This window comes from Neofelis nebulosa, chromosome 8 (genome assembly GCF_028018385.1).
Source record: "Neofelis nebulosa isolate mNeoNeb1 chromosome 8, mNeoNeb1.pri, whole genome shotgun sequence".
Lineage (NCBI taxonomy): Eukaryota > Metazoa > Chordata > Mammalia > Carnivora > Felidae > Neofelis > Neofelis nebulosa.
In genome coordinates, this window is record NC_080789.1 from 96,316,771 (window position 1) to 96,336,854 (window position 20,084).

A 20,084-nucleotide genomic window follows, 5' to 3' on the forward strand; every position below is an offset into this window, starting at 1 on the left:
AAGAGGATCAAGAATCTTTTCAGGCAGTGAGATGAAAAGAGATGCTATTTCTAATGTAAACACCTAACTCATATCAATGGAAAAAAATTTCTTTAATCATTATTTTCATCAATGTCCTCTGTTCACTGTCATAACTGAAAAAATAATATGTCACTTCAACGATAACAGGGTCATTGTTTAAAATCCAAAATCTGAAGCTTCTAAGTCAAGGAAAGGTCTCCTTAGTGCCTAGCGAGGACTATGCTGTGAAGGGAGATTTAAAACAATGTGACCTTTTCCTAGCAAGACCCTCAAGTACATCATCTGCAGAGATAAAATGTATTGTTTACCAGTCTTTTGCTACAACAGGAAAATGACTCCAATGGGAAATCACTGTGGAGTTTCCTTTGATAGCTCTTTAAAGCCAAGTATTTGCAACATCATTGTAATTCCAGAGGAGGTCATCCTCTGGATACAACCCGTAGAGTTAGTTTCACGCAACCTTTGTTCACAGGGATTCTCAGTCAACATAGCCTCCTATAGCTCTTGGTTAAAACCAGGACGTAGCTGTTGGCTGTATTATGTCCAGCATAATAAGTTACAATGGCTTAGTGCTTTAGGTTTGAAAGTTCTTCACACAGACCGGGTGGAGATGTTGTCTAAGGTCTGAACCTTTGGCAAGTATCAGTGGTTTGGTAAAATTGCATCTGTTTGCACGTACACAGAGGTGTGGGCGAGCAAGCATTGAATCAGAAACACACTTCTACAACCTATGCCCTATTCTTTCCCATTCATTCACTCGACAAATATATTTTAGTTAAATATTTATTGAGTACTTATTAGGTACCAGGTACTATGCTAAATGTCAGGGGATACATTTTAATAACTATAGCAGGCACCATTATATTATTATCTATACTTATAAACAGTAAATCCGGGCAGAATCCGAATGCCTTTGTTGAGGCTTGACCTGCGCGTGAGGGCTAACTGCAGAACTGTTAACTGTAATTGAGGACCCTCCATGTCTGGAATTATCGAAAGCAGATTCTCACAGCCAGGCCCCGGATAGAAAGCAGTGTAAAGTCCCTAAGGGAGAACCCGCCCTCAGAGGTTGCCCCTCTGGGAGGGGACCGAGTCCGGGACACAGAGGCAGAGGCAGAACGCAGGGCACACGTTTTGCACCATCTGACTTTCCTCTGGTGTGGGCGCGCGTCCTGAGGCCTCGGGAAGGAGCGGGCGCCGCTGTAGGCCCGCGGACAATCCAGCGGGTCGCGCCCACGCCCCTCGCGGGGGCCGCAGCAGGGCGGGTGGGGTGGCAGCGGCCGGCTGCTTCCCAGGCTGTGCGCGATCGCCGGGCGCCTGGAGCCACCGCGGGGAGGGGCTCCCGGAGGACCGCGCTCCAAGTGGCCGGGAAGCAGCTCCGGGTTGCAGGGCAGGAATGTGCCCTTCCACCTCCCCCTCCCCTCCGCCTCCGGCCAACTTTCTGCCGCCGCAACGGAAGCAGGAACTGGCGAAGCACACGCCCCCGGGCCGGCCGGGAGCTGCGGAGCATCCCTGCCGCCCTCGCCGATACCCTCGCGCGGATCTGCCGCTCCTTCCTCGGGAGCGCGTCGGGGCTGCCCTCGCGCGGGTGGGACACGGGAGCCCCCGGGTCGCGGAGCTTCTAGGTAAAGGCGTCACCGCCCTCCCCCCCAGACCGGCCGCGGGCTGCGCCTCCAGCGCGGAGAGTGCAGCCCCCCTCCTACTCCTGGGGCGAGGCCCCTCCACCTCTCCGGGAGCGCCAGGGACCGGGTTGGGGCGAGGAAGGGCTGGCCGGGGTCTTGGGGGATCGCGGGCCCCCAGAGGGGATCTCCAGGCTCGCGTAGCAGCACCTGTCTTAAGTGGCCCTGGCTCCGCGTCGTCATCAGGAAAGACAGAAGAATGCTCAGTGAGCGACACGCATTTCCTCAAAGGAAGGGAAAGAAAATGATTTCCAATATCTGACACGGTTTTGCACAAGTGCGTTTTAGTGGCTATAGTAAGCAGGCGTCAAAGTTCAGTGCCTCCTGAACTTCCTCCCACCTGTATCTTTTTCACGCTTTCAACAGAATTCAACTTGACTGTGGACCTTTAAGGCCTATGTAATAACGATTAGAAGAATTACAGAGGTTGAGTATCCTTAGCGCGATAAACTCTTCAGTAATTTCTGGCAGTCCAGGCGCCTTGAAGATTCTGCATAGAGAAAACACAGTTCCTGCCCCATCCCCTCTCATAGTTCTGGTTTCTTTGCAAAAACTTAAGGAGAGATTCTGTCAGAATCCTTGCAAAGTAAGACATTGGCCTGGTTTTCCTCTTTTTGCTCCTGTCTGGTTTTCTTTAGGGCTAGAAAAGAGACTTGCAAGATGCGGCAACATGAAAAAAGGTCACTTGTGCCAGGATTCTTAACCTGGAGAGCCACGGCTAGTACTCTGAAAGTCTGTGAACTTCAGTGGCAAAATTTATTTTAGTAGCCTCTCACTGAAATGTAACATTTCCTCTAAGAGGCATGTGATCAAAAGCCTTGGTAGAGTTAGACGCAGCTGTAATTTGCCATCAGTAGAAATCACAGGTGTTTTCGTATTATATTACTGATTACACAGATCTCAAGTATCTTGTTCATTCAACACTACTTCAAAATTATGGCAGTTATTAGATGTACTGCTTGATATTTGATAGGTTAATAAAGAAGCACAGATATCTCACAATTGTTTCTATTTTGACTGAAAATGGGGTTAATAATAGGATCTATCTCATAAGGATCAGGAATCTATTTCATTAGGATTCTTGTAAGGATTAAATGACATGACACATGTAAAGTGCTTAGTATAGAGACTGGCATGAGAGAAACATAAATGTTACTTGTTATTTGTTTACAAAAGTTGGATACAACAGCAAGGAAGCTATTGGACTTGTGTGGTTACTATATATGGGTAATATATACTCTTTTTTTTTTTGCTTTTTAACTATTTGTGTTGTTTTTTACTATTTTGTTGTTTTAAAGACTATTTGTTTATATTAGGGATCACTCTTTTTTTTTTTTTTTAAGATTTTATTAGTAAGTAATCTAATCTCTACACCCAATGTGGAGCTTGAACTCGCAACCTAGAGATCAAGAGTTCCACGCTCCGCGGACTGAGCCAGCCAGGCGCCCAATGTTACATTTCACTCTTTATGTGGTACAGTTCTATGGGTTTTGGCAGATGTGAAGACATGTGTCAACTGTTACAGTATCATTTAGAATGATTTCACTACTCTAAAAATCCCCTGTGTTCCACCTGCGCATCCTTCCCTTCCTCCTCCTGGCAATCACTGATATTCTGACTGTTGATGTAGTTTTGCCTTTTCCAGAATGTCATATAGTTGACAAGAAGTCATATCTTTTAGACCGGTTTCTTTCACTTAGCAGTATGCAATTGTGGTTCCTCTATGTACTTCTGTGGTTTGATAGCTCATTTCTTTGTACTACTGAATAGTATTCCATTATATGGATGTACCACATTTTGTTTATCCATTCACCTATTGAACGATGTCTCGTTGTCTCCAGTTTTTGACAATGATGTAGAAAGTTACTATAAACATATATACATAGATTTTTTTTTGGTAGGATTTGGTTTTGTCAGTTTTTTGGATTTTAGTCATTCTAATAGGTGCATAGTGGTATCTTGTCATTTGAATTTACAGTTCCCAAATGATTATGATGTTGAGCACCTCCTCTTATGCTTATTTGTTATCTGTATATCTCCTTTGAGATCCACATGGGGCTTGATCCCAGGAACTGTGATACCATGACCTGAGCCAAATCCAAGAGTCAGATACTTAACCAGTTGAGCCACCCAGGTGCCCCAACTTTGCTCATTTTTAATTGGGTTGTGTTTTAAAGTTCTTTATATATTTTAGCTACCTGTCCTTTATCAGATGTGTGTTTTGCAAATATTTCTCCCAGTCTGTGGCTTATCTTTTTATTCTCTGAATAGTGTCTTGGGCACAGCAGATGTTTTAATTTTAATGAAATCCAACCTATCAATTTTTTTTCTTTCATGGATTGTGCTTTTGGTATCGTGTCTAAAAAATCATTGCTTAATCTAAGTCCACAAAGATTTTTCTCCTATGTTATATTTTTACTATATTAAAACTATTTTAACATTTTAAAAAATATTTTATTTTTAAGTAATCTCTACACCAACATGGGGCTTGCACACACAATACCAAGATCAAGAGTCTCATGTTTTACCAACTGAGCCAGCCAGGCACCCCTCTAGGAGTTTTAGAGTTCTGCATTTTACATTGAAGTCTATGATCCATTTTGAGTTAGTTTTTGTAAATGATGGAAGGTTTGTGTCTAGATTTATCTTTTTGCATATGGATGCCCAATTATTCTGTCACCATTTTTAAGAAGACTATCCTCTGTCCATTGAATTGCCTTTGCTCTTTTGTTAAAGAGCAGTTGGGGCGCCTGGGTGGCGCAGTCGGTTGAGCGTCCGACTTCAGCTAGGTCTCGATCTCGTGGTCCGTGAGTTCCAGCCCCGCTTCGGGCTCTGGGCCGATGGCTCGGAGCCTGGAGCCTGTTTCCGATTCTGTGTCTCCCTCTCTCTCTGCCCCTCCCCCGTTCATGCCCTGTCTCTCTCTGTCCCAAAAATAAATAAAACGTTGAAAAAAAAAATTAAAGAGCAGTTGACTCTATTTGTGTGGGTCTTTTTCTGGGCTTGTTATTCTGTTCTATTGTTCTGTTTGTCTATTCTTTTGCCAGTAGCACACACTTTTTTTTTTTTTAAGTTTATTTATTTTGAGAGAGAGAGCACAAACAGGGTAGGGACAGAGGGAGAGAGGGAGAGAGGGGGGGGGAGGGAGAGAGAGAGAGCACAAACAGGGTAGGGGCAGAGGGAGAGGGAGAGGGAGAGAGAGAGAGAGAGAGAGAGAGAGAGAAGATCCCAAGCAGGCTCTGCGTTGTCATTGCACAGCCCGATGCAGAGCTCAGTCTCATGAATGGTGAGATCATGACCTGAGCTGAAATCAAGAGTCTGACGCTTAACCGACTGAGCTACCCAGGTGCCCCTACACTGTCTTGATTACTGTAACTTTGCAGTAAGTATTGAAATTAGGTAGTGTCAGTTCTCCAGTTTTGTTCTTCTTCAGCATCATGTTGCCCACTCTGGGCCTTTTTGCATTTCATGTAAACTTTAAAATCAAAACTTTGGGGCGCCTGGGTGACTCAGTCCGTTAAGCGGCCGACTTCAGCTCAGGTCATGATCTCGTGGTCCGTGAGTTCAAGCCCCGCGTCGGGCTCTGTGCTGACAGCTCGGAGCCTGGAGCCTGTTTCAGATTCTGTGTCTCCCTCTCTCTGACCCTCCCCCGTTCATGCTCTGTCTCTCTCTGTCTCAAAAATAAATAAACGTTGAAAAAACAATTTAAAAAAATAAAATAAAAACTTTGCAGTGAATCTATAGATCAAGTTGAGAAGAATGGACATTTTTTTTTTTTAACGTTTATTTATTTTTTGAGACAGAGAGAGACAGAGCATGAACAGGGGAGGGGCAGAGAGAGAGGGAGACACAGAATCTGAAACGGGCTCCAGGCTCTGAGCTGTCAGCACAGAGCCCGATGCGGGACTTGAACTCACGGACCGTGAGATCATGACCTGAGCTGAAGTCGGATGCTTAACCGACTGAGCCACCCAGGCGCCCCAAGAATGGACATCTTAATATTGATGAACATGGAACATCTCTCCATTTATTTAGTTTAGTTTTGTTTTTTGATATTTTACATCAGCGTTTTGTAGGCATATTAAACAAAATTTTTTTAAATGTTTATTTGTTTTTGAGAGAGAGAGACACACACACAGCGTGAGCAGGGAAGGGGCAGAGAGAGAGACACACACACAGAATCTGAAGCAGGCTCCAGGTTCTGAGCTGTCAGCACTGAGCTGGACGCTGGGCTCAAACTCACAAACCATGAGATCGTGACCTGAGTTGAAGTTGGAGGCCTAACTGACTGAGCCTTCCAGACGCCCCTCTAGGCACACTTTAAAAACTACTTTGATAATTATATTTCATATAACTGACTTCTTTCATAATCCTAATATATTTCATTTTTCATTATATATATGTATTTTATTAATTTATTTTTTAAAGAATTTATAGGTTTTTTTTGTTTTGTTTTGTTTTTTAGAGGAAGAGAGTGCGTGAAAGCAGGGGAGAGGGGCAAAGAGAGAGAGGGGCAGAGAGAGAAAGACAGAATCTTAAGCAAGCTCCACATCCAGCACAGAGCTGGACACAGGGCTCAATCCCACTACCCTGGGATGGTGACCTGAGCTGAAATCAAGAGTTGGGCACTCAGCTGACTGAGCACCCCTCATTTTTATATTTTCAAACCTGTCTCTCAGAAAAGATCCTAAGCCTCACCAGACTACCAAAGGGTTCGGGTTCATGACAGAAGAAGGAGGAGGAGGAGGAGAATGAGATTGAAGAGGAAGTATTTCTGCTCTACAGTATGCTTCAGTGAACAATTTGTATTCTCAAAATGAATGAATTCCCTCTACTGACCAGCTAACTCTTAGAATTAGATTATTAGAGTTACCTGTCTCTGATTTGATATTTAAGGAGAGGCAGCCACAAGAAAGGCAGCCCCAGTTTCCTCATCTATAAAATGAGGGAAATAGTAGCTCTTTTTTTTTTTTTTTTTTTTTTTTTGCAGACCGACTATCAGGATTAAATGGGATAATATATGTATATTTCATAGCACATTGCCTACCACCTAGTAGGTGATTTTAAAATGCTGGTTGTTAATACTGAGAAAGAAACTCTGCTCAAGCCTGTTATCACTGCTTCATCAGTGGCTAGAGATTTTGTGTCCTCTCCCCTCTTGGTTAGGAGAAGCAAGAAGAGGAAGGATTCTAGAACTTTGGGGGTAGGCCTCTTGTTTATATCTCTTCCTTCATAGATATTTGTCAGCTTTTAAGCACTGATGGAATAGTATACATGTTTGTGCTAATTAGTTCTTTACCAAGTTTTTAATGAAGGTTGTCTTGATCTATTAAAAATGAAACATAAAAAATGCTTGTTTATTTCTGTTTTGTAAATCATGAGCTGTTGACATTGACTTGAAGGAAATGAAATGTATCTTCGTGAGATTTATTAAAAGAAACAAAACTCATTGATGATTTTCTATTTTTGTTCTAGAGAGAAATTCCATGATCTGTACAATCTTCTTGAAGCAAACTCAGACCAGAGGGAGGATTATCCTTGACCTTGGAAGACTAGGCTGAATTGAAATTTAAAATGTCCTTTAGGGAAGAATGGGGCTTGAGTTACACTTTTGTGGTAATTTGCTTCCTGACACTGAGGCTGTCCACCAGTCAGAACTGCCACACGAAGAGTCTAGAAGATGTTGTCATTGACATCCAGTCATCTCTTTCAAAGGGAATTAGAGGCAATGAACCTGTACATACATTAACTCAGGAAGACTGCATTAATTCTTGCTGTTCAACGAAAAACATAACAGGTAAGTAATAGTCCCTTGGCAACTCTTCATTTCAAGTGTTTTGTGATATAAGTAGCTGGCTGATCTGGCTGCACACTTTATCCTAGTGATTCTCAATGGGGTAGAAATGTGGGTAACAAATTCACTGGGAACATGTGCCACAAGTGTGTCCTCCCCTCCCCTAAGCTGGGTCAAAGTTACTGATGAGTGTGTGTGTATATCACCCAGGTGTGTAGGTAGAAAAAAGGTTGAGAACCACTGGTGTTATGTTCTAATAGGCATCTAAGATGCTGGAAACAAAAACCCTTAAGGGACATGGGAAGTTGTTTGGACTGACCCAGTCACATGACACAGAGGAAAGAGGCTCACAGGTCTGAGCCATACCTTTGCATGTTTCAAGTTCCAGACTTGAGAAATACTTATCCAAGAGAAACAGTGGTCATTTTTCAGTTGTTTATGACCCTGTCCTAATTCCCTAAATGAAAAGTAAATAAATAACCAACCACAAAAAAACACCCACACTAAATTTATTGAGCACCGAATGCCTTGCTGAATGCTGGAGACAAAACAATGAATAACATGGACAAGGCCTTGCCATCAAGGAGCCTAGAAGAGCTAGTCAACATTGGAGTAATGCTTCTTACCTGACTCACTGGCCAACCGAGTCATACGTTTTCTCTTAAATCTTTGGTTTCTCTTCTTTGTGTAATGGGTGTGGTATAGTCAGAAATGTATGCATATAATCTTGGTTCCTGGTTCCTGTTAGAGCTCCTAAAAACCTTGCCGTTTCCTGAGCCTAGGAGCTTCTTTCGTTATTCATTATGAGCCCCTTTCAACCACACCTGAGTTACGACTGTTGGTGGCTCCCTAGGTAGCTCCAGGATGGGAACTCGTCACCAGAAAGACCCAGCCTTGATTAGAAATTTGGAATTTTCAGCTCCACCCCCACCTATAGGTAGAGGAGAAGGGCTGGAGATTGAATTCAGTCACCAGTGGCCAATGATTTAATCAGCTGTGCCCACATAATGGAATCTCCATAAAAAAATCCCTAAACACAGATTTAGAGAGCTTCCACATTGGCAGACACATCCACATGTGCAAAAGGATTGTTCACTTCAGGTACACCGGGACGGAAGCTCCTGTACTCAGGACCCTTCTGGACCTTGTCCTATGTACACTTCATTTGGCTATTCATTTGTGTTTTCAATGATAAACTATCATAGTAAGTATAGCCTTTTCCTGAGTCCTGTGAGTAGTTCTAGCAAATTATCAAACCTGAAGTAGGGGTGGTGGGAGCTTGGATTTATGGCCAAGTCGGGCAGAAGCGTGAGTAACCTGGGAGCTGATACTTTTGACTGGCCTCTAAGTGAGGACAGTCTTACAGGACTGAGCGCTTAAACCTATGGAATCTGATGCTAACTCCAGGTAGTTAGTGTAAGAATTGAATTGAATCATAAGACATTGAGTCAGTGCCCTGGAGAATTGTAGTATTAGTGTGGAAAAGATACCACATATTTGATGCCAGGAGGAAAAAAAAACTTTCAATGGTTTTCTCAAACTCAGCAGTGTGCTTTGATATTCTCTATAGGAGTAATTTATGGAAATTACAGAGATTTAATTTAAATTTCCAGTTTTTCTTTAAATGTTGATATCAACATTTATGTGAAATAGCAAATCATCTGCAAACAGGACTGAATGCTGTGTGGGTGTTTGCTGGCAACACAGGAAACCTTGCATTTCTTTTCAGCTCCATAATGGGTGTTTAGTGAGAAATGAGGGTTTGCTGTTTTATTGTATAAGCAGAATTACTGTTACTGTTTTATGGTAAGTAGAGATAATTGTGGGTCTCCTTTAACGGATCTCAGACTGTTTCTTCATTTATTGAGCAATGGTCTTTAAGTGCTTTGATAATTTGCTCATAACCACAGATTTTAGAAAGATGCCCAGGGGCGCCTGGGTGGCTGAGTTGGTCGAGTGACCAACTTCAGCTCAGGTCACGATCTCATGGTCCGTGAGTTTGAGCCCTGCATCGGGCTCTGTGCTGACAGCTCGGAGCCTGGAACCTGCTTTGGATTCTGTGTCTCCCTCTCTCTCTCTCTGCCCCTCCCCCGCTTGCTCTCTCTCTCTCTCTCTCTCTCTCTCTGTCTCTCAAAAATAAAATTAAATTAAAAAAATTATTTAAAAAAAGGAATTATTAAGAAAAAAGAAGTACAAAGGACACAAAGTTTTGCATACAACTTGGGGGGGCTTATGGACCTTTCCCTTTACCTCCATGCCCCCCAAAAATGGTATTGCAGAATTATCCCATTGCTGAGAAAGGAAAAATTAAAGTACCTTTCTTGTTGCCTGGTTTTCTGCCTAAAACCCCTGCAGAAACTAACTGAGTCTTCTTTCCAAATGTGGGAGTCAAGGTTGATCCTCACCATTGCCTGATTTGAAGAAGTTGTGCTGATGGCCAGTTATGCAGAATATTTTCCCCTGGCTTTATTGAGATATATTTGGCATGTAACATTGTGAAAATATATACAGTGCGATGATTTGTTACATGTATATATTGTGAAATGACTACTACAACAAGGTTAGTTATGTGTGTGTGTGTGTGTGTGTGTGTGTGTGTGTGTGTGTAGAAAGAGCATGCATTTTTAATAATTAGCCTATATGCTTCTTAATCTTCATCCTGGGGCACGTGGGTGGCTGAGTCGGTTAAGTGTCTGACTTTGGCTCAGGTCATGATCTCACAGTTTGTGAGTTCGAGCCTCACGTTGGGCTCTGTGCTGACAGCTCAGAGCCTAGAGTCTGCTTCAGATTCTGTGTCTCCCTCTCTCTCTGCCCCTTGGCTGCTCACTCTCTCTCTCTCAAAAATAAATAAAAAAGCATTAAAACAAAACAAAACCTTATCCTGACCAGGGGTATACTGATGCCTCAAGGGTCTTAGGCCAAGATGTGAGATGGCACCAGATTGAGACCAAAGCCAGCTCTAGACCATGATGAATAGAAAGAATGATTTCTACTGGACATAGGTGGAAGAGAAAAAGAAGCAAGAAATGAAAGTTAAGAGTAAAAAGTTTGAAAGGAAGGAAAATGGAAAAGCAGAAATAAGGAAGAGTAGAAATGTGAAGAAGAAAAATCAAAAGACGAATGGTACTGATAAAGGTAAAACATAGACTTTGTCCTCCATACACTACTCAGGTCCTTTGTGGAAGGAGGCAATGATGGTGTGATGCTAAATTTAGGGACTCTACTCAAGAAAGCCAGACTCATGGCTTCATAGGTGTCTGATATAGGTGTCTGCCTTCGGGATATGAGAGATACATGAAATCATTAGGTTAGATCCATTTCTTAAGTTCCAACTCAGTTGTGAGTTGTGTAAAGATTGCAAAGTCAGTATTTCTGTGTGTATTTTGATGGATATTTGAGCAAATGGAAGGCTTATCTAAAGAATTAAATGCATTATTTTTTTTAAAAAAGAATTAAATGTACTATTTAAAGTGGGTTTTGCCAAAATTACCTTAATTCAGATTTTTTAACCCAATGTCTTCACAAATTGCTTTAAGTGCTAAGGAAGAGGAAATGAATTAGTGGTCAGCAAGCAAATGCACAACATGAACAAAGGTATTTGTGTTGGACAGCAGAAATACAATTGCCATCCTCTTTAGAATATCCAATTTCAGTGTAATGCTTATGATACCTTTAATTTCAGGAGACAAAGCGTGTAACCTGATGATCTTCGACACTCGAAAAACAACTAGACAGCCCAACTGCTACCTATTTTTCTGTCCCAGTGAGGAAGCCTGTCCCCTGAAACCAGCAAAGGGACTTATGAGTTACAGGATAATTAGAGGTAATAAAAGCATTGTTCTTTTTCTTTGGTGATTGGGATTATTTAAGGACATGGTTCATGTGAAAGATTTTCTACAAAAGAATCTAAGTAAAACTACCAAAAGTAGTCACAAATATAGAGGCACACCAGAAATCTCTCATGATTTAAAATTCAGTCTATTGGGGCGCCTGGGTGGCGCAGTCGGTTAAGCGTCCGACTTCAGCCAGGTCACGATCTCGCGGTCCGTGAGTTCGAGCCCCGCGTCAGGCTCTGGGCTGATGGCTCGGAGCCTGGAGCCTGTTTCCGATTCTGTGTCTCCCTCTCTCTCTGCCCCTCCCCCGTTCATGCTCTGTCTCTCTCTGTCCCAAAAATAAATAAAAAACGTTGAAAAAAAAAAATTTAAAATTCAGTCTATTAAACCAAACATCTGTTTTCCAATGAAAGATCTCTGAATGATGGTATTTTGTGTTGTTTAGCTTTTTGTGTCTACCTTCCTGAGATAAAAGGCACACAGACCTTTCATGAAAACATTTTGAAACACCTCTTTAGAAAATGTAAGAGGCACTGGAATAAGGTCTCTGTGGTCCACGGTCTGTTTTAAAAGGGTTAAGACCTGGCTGCCTGGGTGGCTCAGCTGGTCCAGCTTCGGCTCAGGTCATGATCTCACCGTCCACGGGTTCGAGCCCTGCATCGGTCTCTGTGCTGACAGCCCAGAGCCAGGAGCCTGCTTCAGATTCTGTGTCTCCCCCTCTCTCTGCTCCTCCCCCACTTGTGCTCTGTCTCTCTCGTTCTCAAAAATAAATAAACATAAAAAAATTTTTTAAAGGGTTAAGATCTATGTGAGTATATAAAATTCTAGTACATTTGTCTTTAGGTTCTAATTATTTTATAATCACATTATGTGAAATCAAACACCCTGGATTTTATTACCTACACCTGGAAGGAGGTTCATTCAAGAAGTATTTACTAAGCATCCACCATGTGCCAAATTCTGTGCAAGGCATTGGAAATACAGTCTCCATTCTGAACATATTTGTTCAGAATTTAGAAAATAAACAACTAAAAAATAATATAATAATTTGGATATGTCTTGGTGAGATTTTGGCTTGTTAATATTTTTTAAGTTTATTTATTTAGCTTTGAGAGAGACAGAGACAGCGTGAGCAGGGGAGGGGCAGAAAGAGAGGGAGAGATAGAGAGAGAGAGAGGGAGAGAGAGAGAATTCCAAGCAGGCTCTGCACCCTCAGCTCAGAACCTGACGTGGGGCTCAAACTTACAAAACCGTGAAATCATGACTTGAGCTGAAACCAAGAGTCAGATGCTTATACCAACTGAGCCACCCAGATGCCCTGGCTTGCTAATGTTCAGGGTGAAATGTTTTCAGTATCAAGTGTCCTTTTATTTAAGTCTTAGACAGTTTTTTTTCACTATACCCTTGGCTATTAATAATATTCTATTTGCTCATTTACTCAATAAACAACAAATGTTATTTAGCATCTCCTACATGTGCCAAACACTTTTTCTGCCCCAAGAACACAAAAATGGAAACATGGAAAACAAGGTTTTTACCTCTGGAACTTATGTTTTAGGAGGGAGAGACAATAACCATCCTAAATAAGTAATCAAGAAAAATATCATAAGTAATCAAAAAAAAAGTAATCAAGAAAAATATCATCACAAGTGTTAGGCTGATGATTGAGCTAAGACAATGTAATAGATGATCACTGAGTGGACCCTCTTGAGTAGGTGATCAGAGGAAGCATCTGTGAAGAAGTAACCCCTCAACTGAGATCTGAATGGTAAGAAGCCAGATGTGAGAAGATCTGGGAAGACCTTCAGGCAGAGGAAATAGCCTGTTTCAATATCTTGAGGCAGAATGATTTCAGTCTCAGTCTCAGCTGGCTGACTCATAGTGAACCTTATAAAGAGTGACATACAGGGGCACCTGGGTGTCTCAGCCGGTTAAGGGACTGGCTTCGGCTAAGGTCATGCATGATCTCATGGTTCATGGGATCGAGCCCTGAATAGGGCTTTGCACTGCCAGTGCGAAGCCTGCTTGGGATTCTCCTTCTCTTTCCCTCTCTCTCTCTCTCTCTTCACCTCCCTCACTCCTGCTTTCTCTCTCTCTCTCAAGAGAAACAAACTTAAAAAAAAAAAAAAGTGATACGCAAGAAGTATGAAAAGCGGAGAGATCACATAAAGCTTTGTAAGCCAAGGTAGGAAGTTCTTATTTTAGGTGTCTAATGGGAAGCCATTGGAAGTTTTCAGTAGGCGCGTAACATGGTGTTTTCAAGGTGATTTCTCAAAGCTCACTGTGACTGCTCTCCTGGGGAGGGACACCAATGCGGCAGCAAGAGAGGAAGTGGGAAGACTCGGTAGGAGGCAGAGGCAAGATCCAAGTGGAAGGCCATGACATTGTGGACCAGGGAGGTGGCAGATGAGGTAGAGAAGTAAACATACAGCTGTTTCAGAGGAAGAGCCGATGGTGTGGGATGGTTGTGATGGCAAGGGAAACAGAAGTATTGAAACTGAGTCCTAGTTTCCTCGTTTTTGGCTTGAAAGTCTAGATGGATGGTGGTACCATCTACTGAGCTGGGGAAGATTAAGGAGACTGGTTTTAGGGTTGGGAGGGGGAGTGCACTCAAGGATTGTCTTGTGACTGTTTTATGTGTGAGGTACTTTGGGGAATGATACTGCCCAGGGTGCCTGGGCTCAGACTCCACTCTGTCCCCTGTGTCTGAGTTTTGGTTAATGAACCAGATGTATCAAACATTCCCTAAAACAGGAGCATAAAGCACAAATTATTTGTGTAAATTCTTCCTAAATAGTGATATAAACCAACTATAAGAAAACTGGCATAAGGTACAAAAGTTTCGGTTTTGCTAGATGAAGAAAGCTCTGGAGATGGATGAGGGTGACAGTTGCAGAGAATGTGAATATACTCAATGCCACTGAACTGTATACTTACAGAGTTAAAGTGGTAAATAGTATGTACATTTTACCACAGTTTTCAATTTTTAAAAAAATTTTTAAAAGTTTATCTATTTTGAGAAAGAGTGTGTGTGCAAGCAGGGCGAGGGGCAGAGAGAGAGGGAGAGAGAGAATCCCCAAGCAGGCGACATGGGGCTTGAACTCACGAACCGCCTTGAGCCAAAACCTTGGTCATGATCTCGTGGTTCGTGAGTTTGAGCCCCACGTCACCTGCTTCTCTCTCTCTCTTTCTGGCCATCATCCTGCTTGCACCCACACTCTCTCAAAATAAACAAACATTTTTTTTTTTTAGATATTGATTTTTAAAAAACACTAGGCATAGAACAAATTAGCCTTTCAAAACACTTAAAACCTTACTTTCTGTGGACACTGTCTTGTCCTGCCCTTTTGGGGCATCAGTGGGCAGATCTTCTGGCTGCCCCAGATCTTCATGGCTCCTTCCCTTTGTGCCTGTGCGTAAATCATCTGGGCTAAAAATATTGGAGCCTATAGTGTGGTGGTGATACTTCTTGCTGTTCCTCTTTGATCACCTGGAACATTGCAGAGCCTGTTAGATAGCCAGGGGTGGGAATTCAGCAGCAAATGGATATTCCAGGCTTAGTGTCCAAAGAGGTCAGGGCTCAAGACACTAACCGGAATGTTTGTTCTTCTTCTGGAACTCCCATCATGTGGCATTTGGACTGCAACGTTCCGCCCCTGTTATCCCTTCTCACTACCTCTTCTTCATTCTGCCCCTTCTTCTATCAGCGCGCTTCCCTGTATCTGTCTTCTATTTCATAACTAAAGCACAACATTAAAGAAATTACAGGTAACTTAATCCAGCAATTCTACTTCCATAAAACCTTAAAGACGCAAGACCAAAACAAGAAAAAGCTATTGGCTTGAAGCATGTTTTTTTGTGAAATTAGTTTGAAAAGTGAAAAACGAGGAGCAGCATAAATGTCCCGTTGCCTGAGAATGGTTGGGTATAAAATATGATGGATCCATTTGAGAGAGGTTGAGCGTCCCGCTCTTGGTTTTGGCTCAGGTCATGATCTCACGGTTCGTGGGTTCGGGCACCTCATCGGGCTCTGTGCTGAGGGTGTGGAGCCTGCTTGGGATTCTCTCTCTCTCCCTCTCTCTCTCTCCCGCTCTCTGTCTCATAATAAATAAACTTAAAAAAAAAATAAGTTTGAGGTATATAAATAAACAAAATTCCAGGTGAAAAACACCTGGGTTTTTTTTTCAAATACATGAAAAATTTAACTCTAAGGCACACAGAAATGTTAATAGTTGCTGAGACATAATGATAAAAACCATAGTTGAATTTGTTTTATAATTTCCATATACTTCTGTAATGTTGTTGCTTTTATAATCCATGTATGAAAGAGGGAATATGAGGTAAAGATTCTCTCCAGTGGAAATGGGAGAAAAGGGAACTTTGGCATGTGTGTAAATCTTTACTGGGAGGCTGTGAAGGTCATAAAGTCGGATTAGAATTAAACAGTTCCTGTGGCAGCCACCAGGGGACGCCATCAGCCCAGAGCAGGTTGAAGAGCAAAGTGGCACGGACCCTGGACATCATGTGTTGCAGGCTTTATACATACAGGATGTTTACAAATTGTGTTTGTAATTCTCTTTATGAATCTGCCCATGTTGATGGACTGAGAGTCCCCCAGAAATAAATTATCTGCTTCCTGTTTAGAGTGAAATTAATAGATATCTGTTGGGTGGTTTGTTTCCAGATGAATTCCGTTTCCTATAAAGGATGGGCTAATATTTACAGACCAAAAGCTTGAAAGATGATAGTGTACTGTGTTCATTCTATAAAACCATTGCAACTTGGAATTATTTAATTTTTTTCCCAGCTTTGCAGTGTGTCATTTCTACCGAGGACTAGAATAGGGAAGTTCAGAAACAATAAATTGGGAGTCTGTTTGCTCAGCTGGTTTCCAAGTAATAGTCAGTCCCTAAGTTTTTTATTTCATCAAGTCACTTGAAAATGAAACTCAAAAGAGAGATTGAGGGCGCAGGGCTGTTTTGCAGTCCCCGCTGGCTCATCTCTGTGAGAGTGAGAAAAAGCACCGCACCCCAATGGCAAACATCAGCGGGTGAGGTGAAGGGAGCAGGTGCACAGGATCCCTGCATGCCTCTAGGATCCTTGCCAGTAGATGAATCTTATCAAGAAATGGGACTAGCCCTTGCTTTGCTTTATTTATGAACTGACATTCTTGAGAAAGAAAGCAGCTGTTTTGGTCATTCTTGTCAATGGCTTTATTTAAGTTCTGAGTTCACACACATCGCATTTACTTAGTCTTTTTTTTTTTTTAACTTTAAAATGGAATATGTTGAGTCCTGTTCTTTTTGAAAAATATCTGATGCTACCTAAAAATAGAAATGCTGTTTATCTCATGGTGATGTTATATCTATCATCGTGATGTAACCTGCAGCAGAAACTCTTTTCTCCAGCATTGTTGGAGGAAAGAGGAATTTCAATCATCCGAATTCTATTTTGGGGTAAAGTACTATATCCTAGAGCAGGTGTCTGCAGACTTTTTCTGTCAAGGGCCAAATGAGAAGTATTTTAGGCTTTCCAGGCCAGTATGTTTTTTTTTTTTTAATTTTTTTAACATTTATCTATTTTTGAGAGACAGAGCATGAGTGGGGGAGGGGCAGAGAGAGAGGGAGACACAGAATCGGAAGCAGGGTCCAGGCTCTGAGCTGAGCTGTCAGCACAGAACCCGACATGGGGCTCAAACCCACGAACCGTGAGATCATGACCTGAGCCGAAGTCAGACGCTTAACCGACTGAGCCCCCCAGGAGCCCCTCCAGGCCAGTATTTTAGGTTTTATGGGCCATATGCAATCTGTTGTATCTATTCACCTCTGTGCTTATAGTGTGAAGTACCTGCAGACAGTGCATAAACAAATGAGCATGGTTACATGCCAATAAAACTTTATTTATAGACACTGAAATTTGAATTTTATATAATTTTCATGTGTCACAAAATATTATTCCTTTTTATTTTTGTCAGCCATTTAAAAATGTATATGTTAGCCCATAAGCCATATAAAGAGAAGTGACAAGCTAGATTTGGCCCTCGGGCCATAATTTGCTGACCCCTGTCCTAGACGGATTAAGGAGTGACCGTTCTAAAGGACCTGTTCCAGGTGTGATGCTTACAGAGTAATCGAAGATATTACAAATCAGAGGTCGCCTCTGGATGTTTGTTAGCAGAGAAGAGAATGGAATCTAGTTCAGACACTGGCACTGAGAGGAGTTGAAGAAGAAAGGGGGAAAGAGAACAGGGAAGAATGAACAAGGAAATGCTAAGAAATTCCTTTTCTTCCTTCCTTGTGTTTTCTGCAGTTCAGATCTAAGTGAAAATGATCAGCCAAGTAGCAGAGTGATACAGAGCAATTCAAATGATCCTTCCCTGCCCCTGATGGCTCCCGCAAACCTTTCCAATTTGAGCTGTGATGAATGGTGTGTGAGACTAAGAGCATAATTCTAAGCTTTCTGTCACCGTGAGGAGGATGTGAGGCTGGTCCCTCCATAGCCAGCACTCAGAATTGTGTGATTTTCGGCTCTTTCTATCAGCACTGTGGCCATCCTAATTTCAAATTTGGTCCCACAGTCCTCAGACTCTAAGACATTGGCTCTGAAATTTTAATCCTTGAGAGTCACAGTGAAATCTCCCAAATTGCCTCCCTCCCCTGTGTGTGGTGCTGAAACCTGTTTTTTGATTGGACACTGTGTCATCAGCCTTCTGCTGCTGCTGTGGCCTCGGTGCCCTGGGAGGAGACCAGACCTTCCCTCCCGGCCCCTCCGCCTCCACCCTGTTGCAGGCAAATTGCAAGGATTCTGCCTCCGCTCCCCCTTGCCTTTCTTGCCTGCGGGTGCCCTTGCTACGAAATCTCTCTCTGTGATTGCTGCCTTCCCAGCTGTCTTGTCAGTCCCAGGGAGTTTCTCTCTGCCACTCGTCTTCCAGCCCTGTCGCCCTGGCCCAGCCCTCTTCCCTGGCATCGGCCCCCTAAGTGTCTCCATCTTCCTAAACCTCTTGCTGCGGCTCCTGGACTCCTCTTAGCCCCTTTGCTCTGCTCCTCCCAGCTCTTCCTTCATTTGCCTGGTCCTCCTCCACACATTTCTCCTCTGTCCCACCACTCTAGAAATAAACCACAGCATCTGGTAGAGAGGCAGTGTCATCAGATTCTGATTTAGCAATTTGTATTTTTCCATTTTGCGCAAGTTTCTATGAAATGTCAAGTTTCAACAGTTTGGGGATTTACTGAACAAGCTGATATGTTTGTCTTTTTTTAACCTGCCTTCGCATGGAAATATTTAAGTCTCCCTTTAACTTTTCTCTACATTTTCAGACTTTCCAGCTCTGGCTAGAACTCATTTGCCAAGCCAAGAGTTAACCCAAGAAGGTTCTCTCATCCATGGCCAGTCTCCGCAGGTGATCATCACTCCCACACCCCCTCCTGTGACAGGTTATTCAGAGTCCACTGATAGCTTACAGAAAGGTGCCTTTTCTCAGAAGTTGGGATCCTCAGATCACTTGGAGAAACTATTCGAGATTGATCAAGCGAGTACACGGTTCCCTCTTGATAAAGAAAAGGGCCATTCTCAGAGTTCACGGTTTTCTTCAGAACAAAACATAGCTCATCTGCTGCCCGAAAAGGTGACAACGCTCCCCACTACCAAGGCTGTTTCCTCTCTGCCTATCACCACTGCCGCTCCAAAGCCTGCATTTCCCCCCACCACCAATGCTCCAGTGATACCTTCTGTGACTTTTGAACCACAGGGGGCCACCTCAGCTCCACCCCTAGCTGTGGTCACGTCTCAGCCCCCCACAAGCCTCTTGTCTACAATGTTGACACATGCCGAAGTTACACCCAAAGCCGGCGTAACTACGACAACAGTCTCAAACACCATCTTTGAGGCACCTACGGACTGGAAAGGCCCCCCAGAAACAGTGCCGGTTAGAGAAATTTCCAACCTATCTTTGAACACAGAGGATGCCTATAACCCTGCTACGCTTTCTTTGTCAGCTGTGGATTCTTCTGCTGCCACGTTACTTCTGTCAAATGTGGATTCTTCTGCTCCGAATAAAAGTGCTTCTCAGGAAAATGGGAAGGCCAGTCCAGGTGGTTCCTCCCTGAAGAGTGTTCCAGAAAGTCAGCATGGCCTCCCATTTGAAAAATGGCTCCTCATTGGGACCCTGCTCTTTGGTGTTCTGTTCTTAGCCATAGGCCTTGTCCTCTTGGGTAGAATGTTCTCAGAATCTCTCCGCAGGAGACGCTATTCAAGACTTGATTATTTGATCAATGGGATCTATGTTGACATCTAAGGGGGAAACTAGATGTCTCTTAATTCATGTTCTTCCTGGTAGTCCAAACACAGTGACTTTCTACTGACTTGCTGATCTTAGCAGGATTTTTGAAGTGTCTTGAAGACAGGCAGATGCCCCCTACCACTTTCTTTTTGCTTGCTTTTTTCAGACAATGGGAGAAAGGAAATGAATTAGGTAATTTGAGTGATCTATCTCCAAAATATTCGCTGGAAACAAAGCTCTACCTAAAGTAATAAAGTATAATTGGCATATAAATTGAAAAATGACTGGCTGTTTGCAAGGAAAAGTGGTTAGGACTTCTAGGCTGCAGTTCATTAGCATTTCTGGTTCCAGATAAAGTCAACTGTTTATGATATTAATTCTAATAGATTTACTTTCCTTTTTATATGAATTCCAATAAAACTTATTCCAGATGTATTTCCTTCCAATTAAATATTTGAATAAATCTTTTGTTACTCAGTAAT

The 20,084-nt window shown here is 42.7% G+C and overlaps 1 protein-coding gene across 2 annotated transcripts; it reads left to right on the forward strand.

Moving 5' to 3' along the window:
• Positions 1–1,496: 1,496 nt before the first annotated feature.
• Positions 1,497–20,083, forward strand: MANSC1 (MANSC domain containing 1). 2 transcript variants are annotated; one of them, XM_058743647.1, is made up of 4 exons: positions 1,499–1,646; positions 7,173–7,494; positions 11,174–11,314; positions 18,641–20,083. In XM_058743647.1, the coding sequence occupies exons 2-4, from the start codon at positions 7,272–7,274 to the stop codon at positions 19,615–19,617; spliced, it is 1,341 nt and encodes a 446-aa protein (XP_058599630.1). In that variant the 5' UTR covers positions 1,499–1,646; positions 7,173–7,271; the 3' UTR covers positions 19,618–20,083. The 2 variants fall into 2 exon arrangements, with proteins under 2 accessions (XP_058599631.1, XP_058599630.1); XM_058743648.1 differs by lacking the exon at positions 11,174–11,314 and having other exon boundaries at positions 1,497–1,646.
• Position 20,084: the final 1 nt, after the last annotated feature.

Bases quoted from the DNA above. Each gene is read 5' to 3' on its own strand.
- MANSC1 (XM_058743647.1), top strand. From the start codon at position 7,272: ATGTCCTTTAGGGAAGAATGGGGCTTGAGTTACACTTTTGTGGTAATT. The intron at 7,495-11,173 runs GTAAGTAATAGT...CTTTAATTTCAG, and splicing joins TTCAACGAAAAACATAACAG to GAGACAAAGCGTGTAACCTG. The intron at 11,315-18,640 runs GTAATAAAAGCA...CTACATTTTCAG, and splicing joins GAGTTACAGGATAATTAGAG to ACTTTCCAGCTCTGGCTAGA.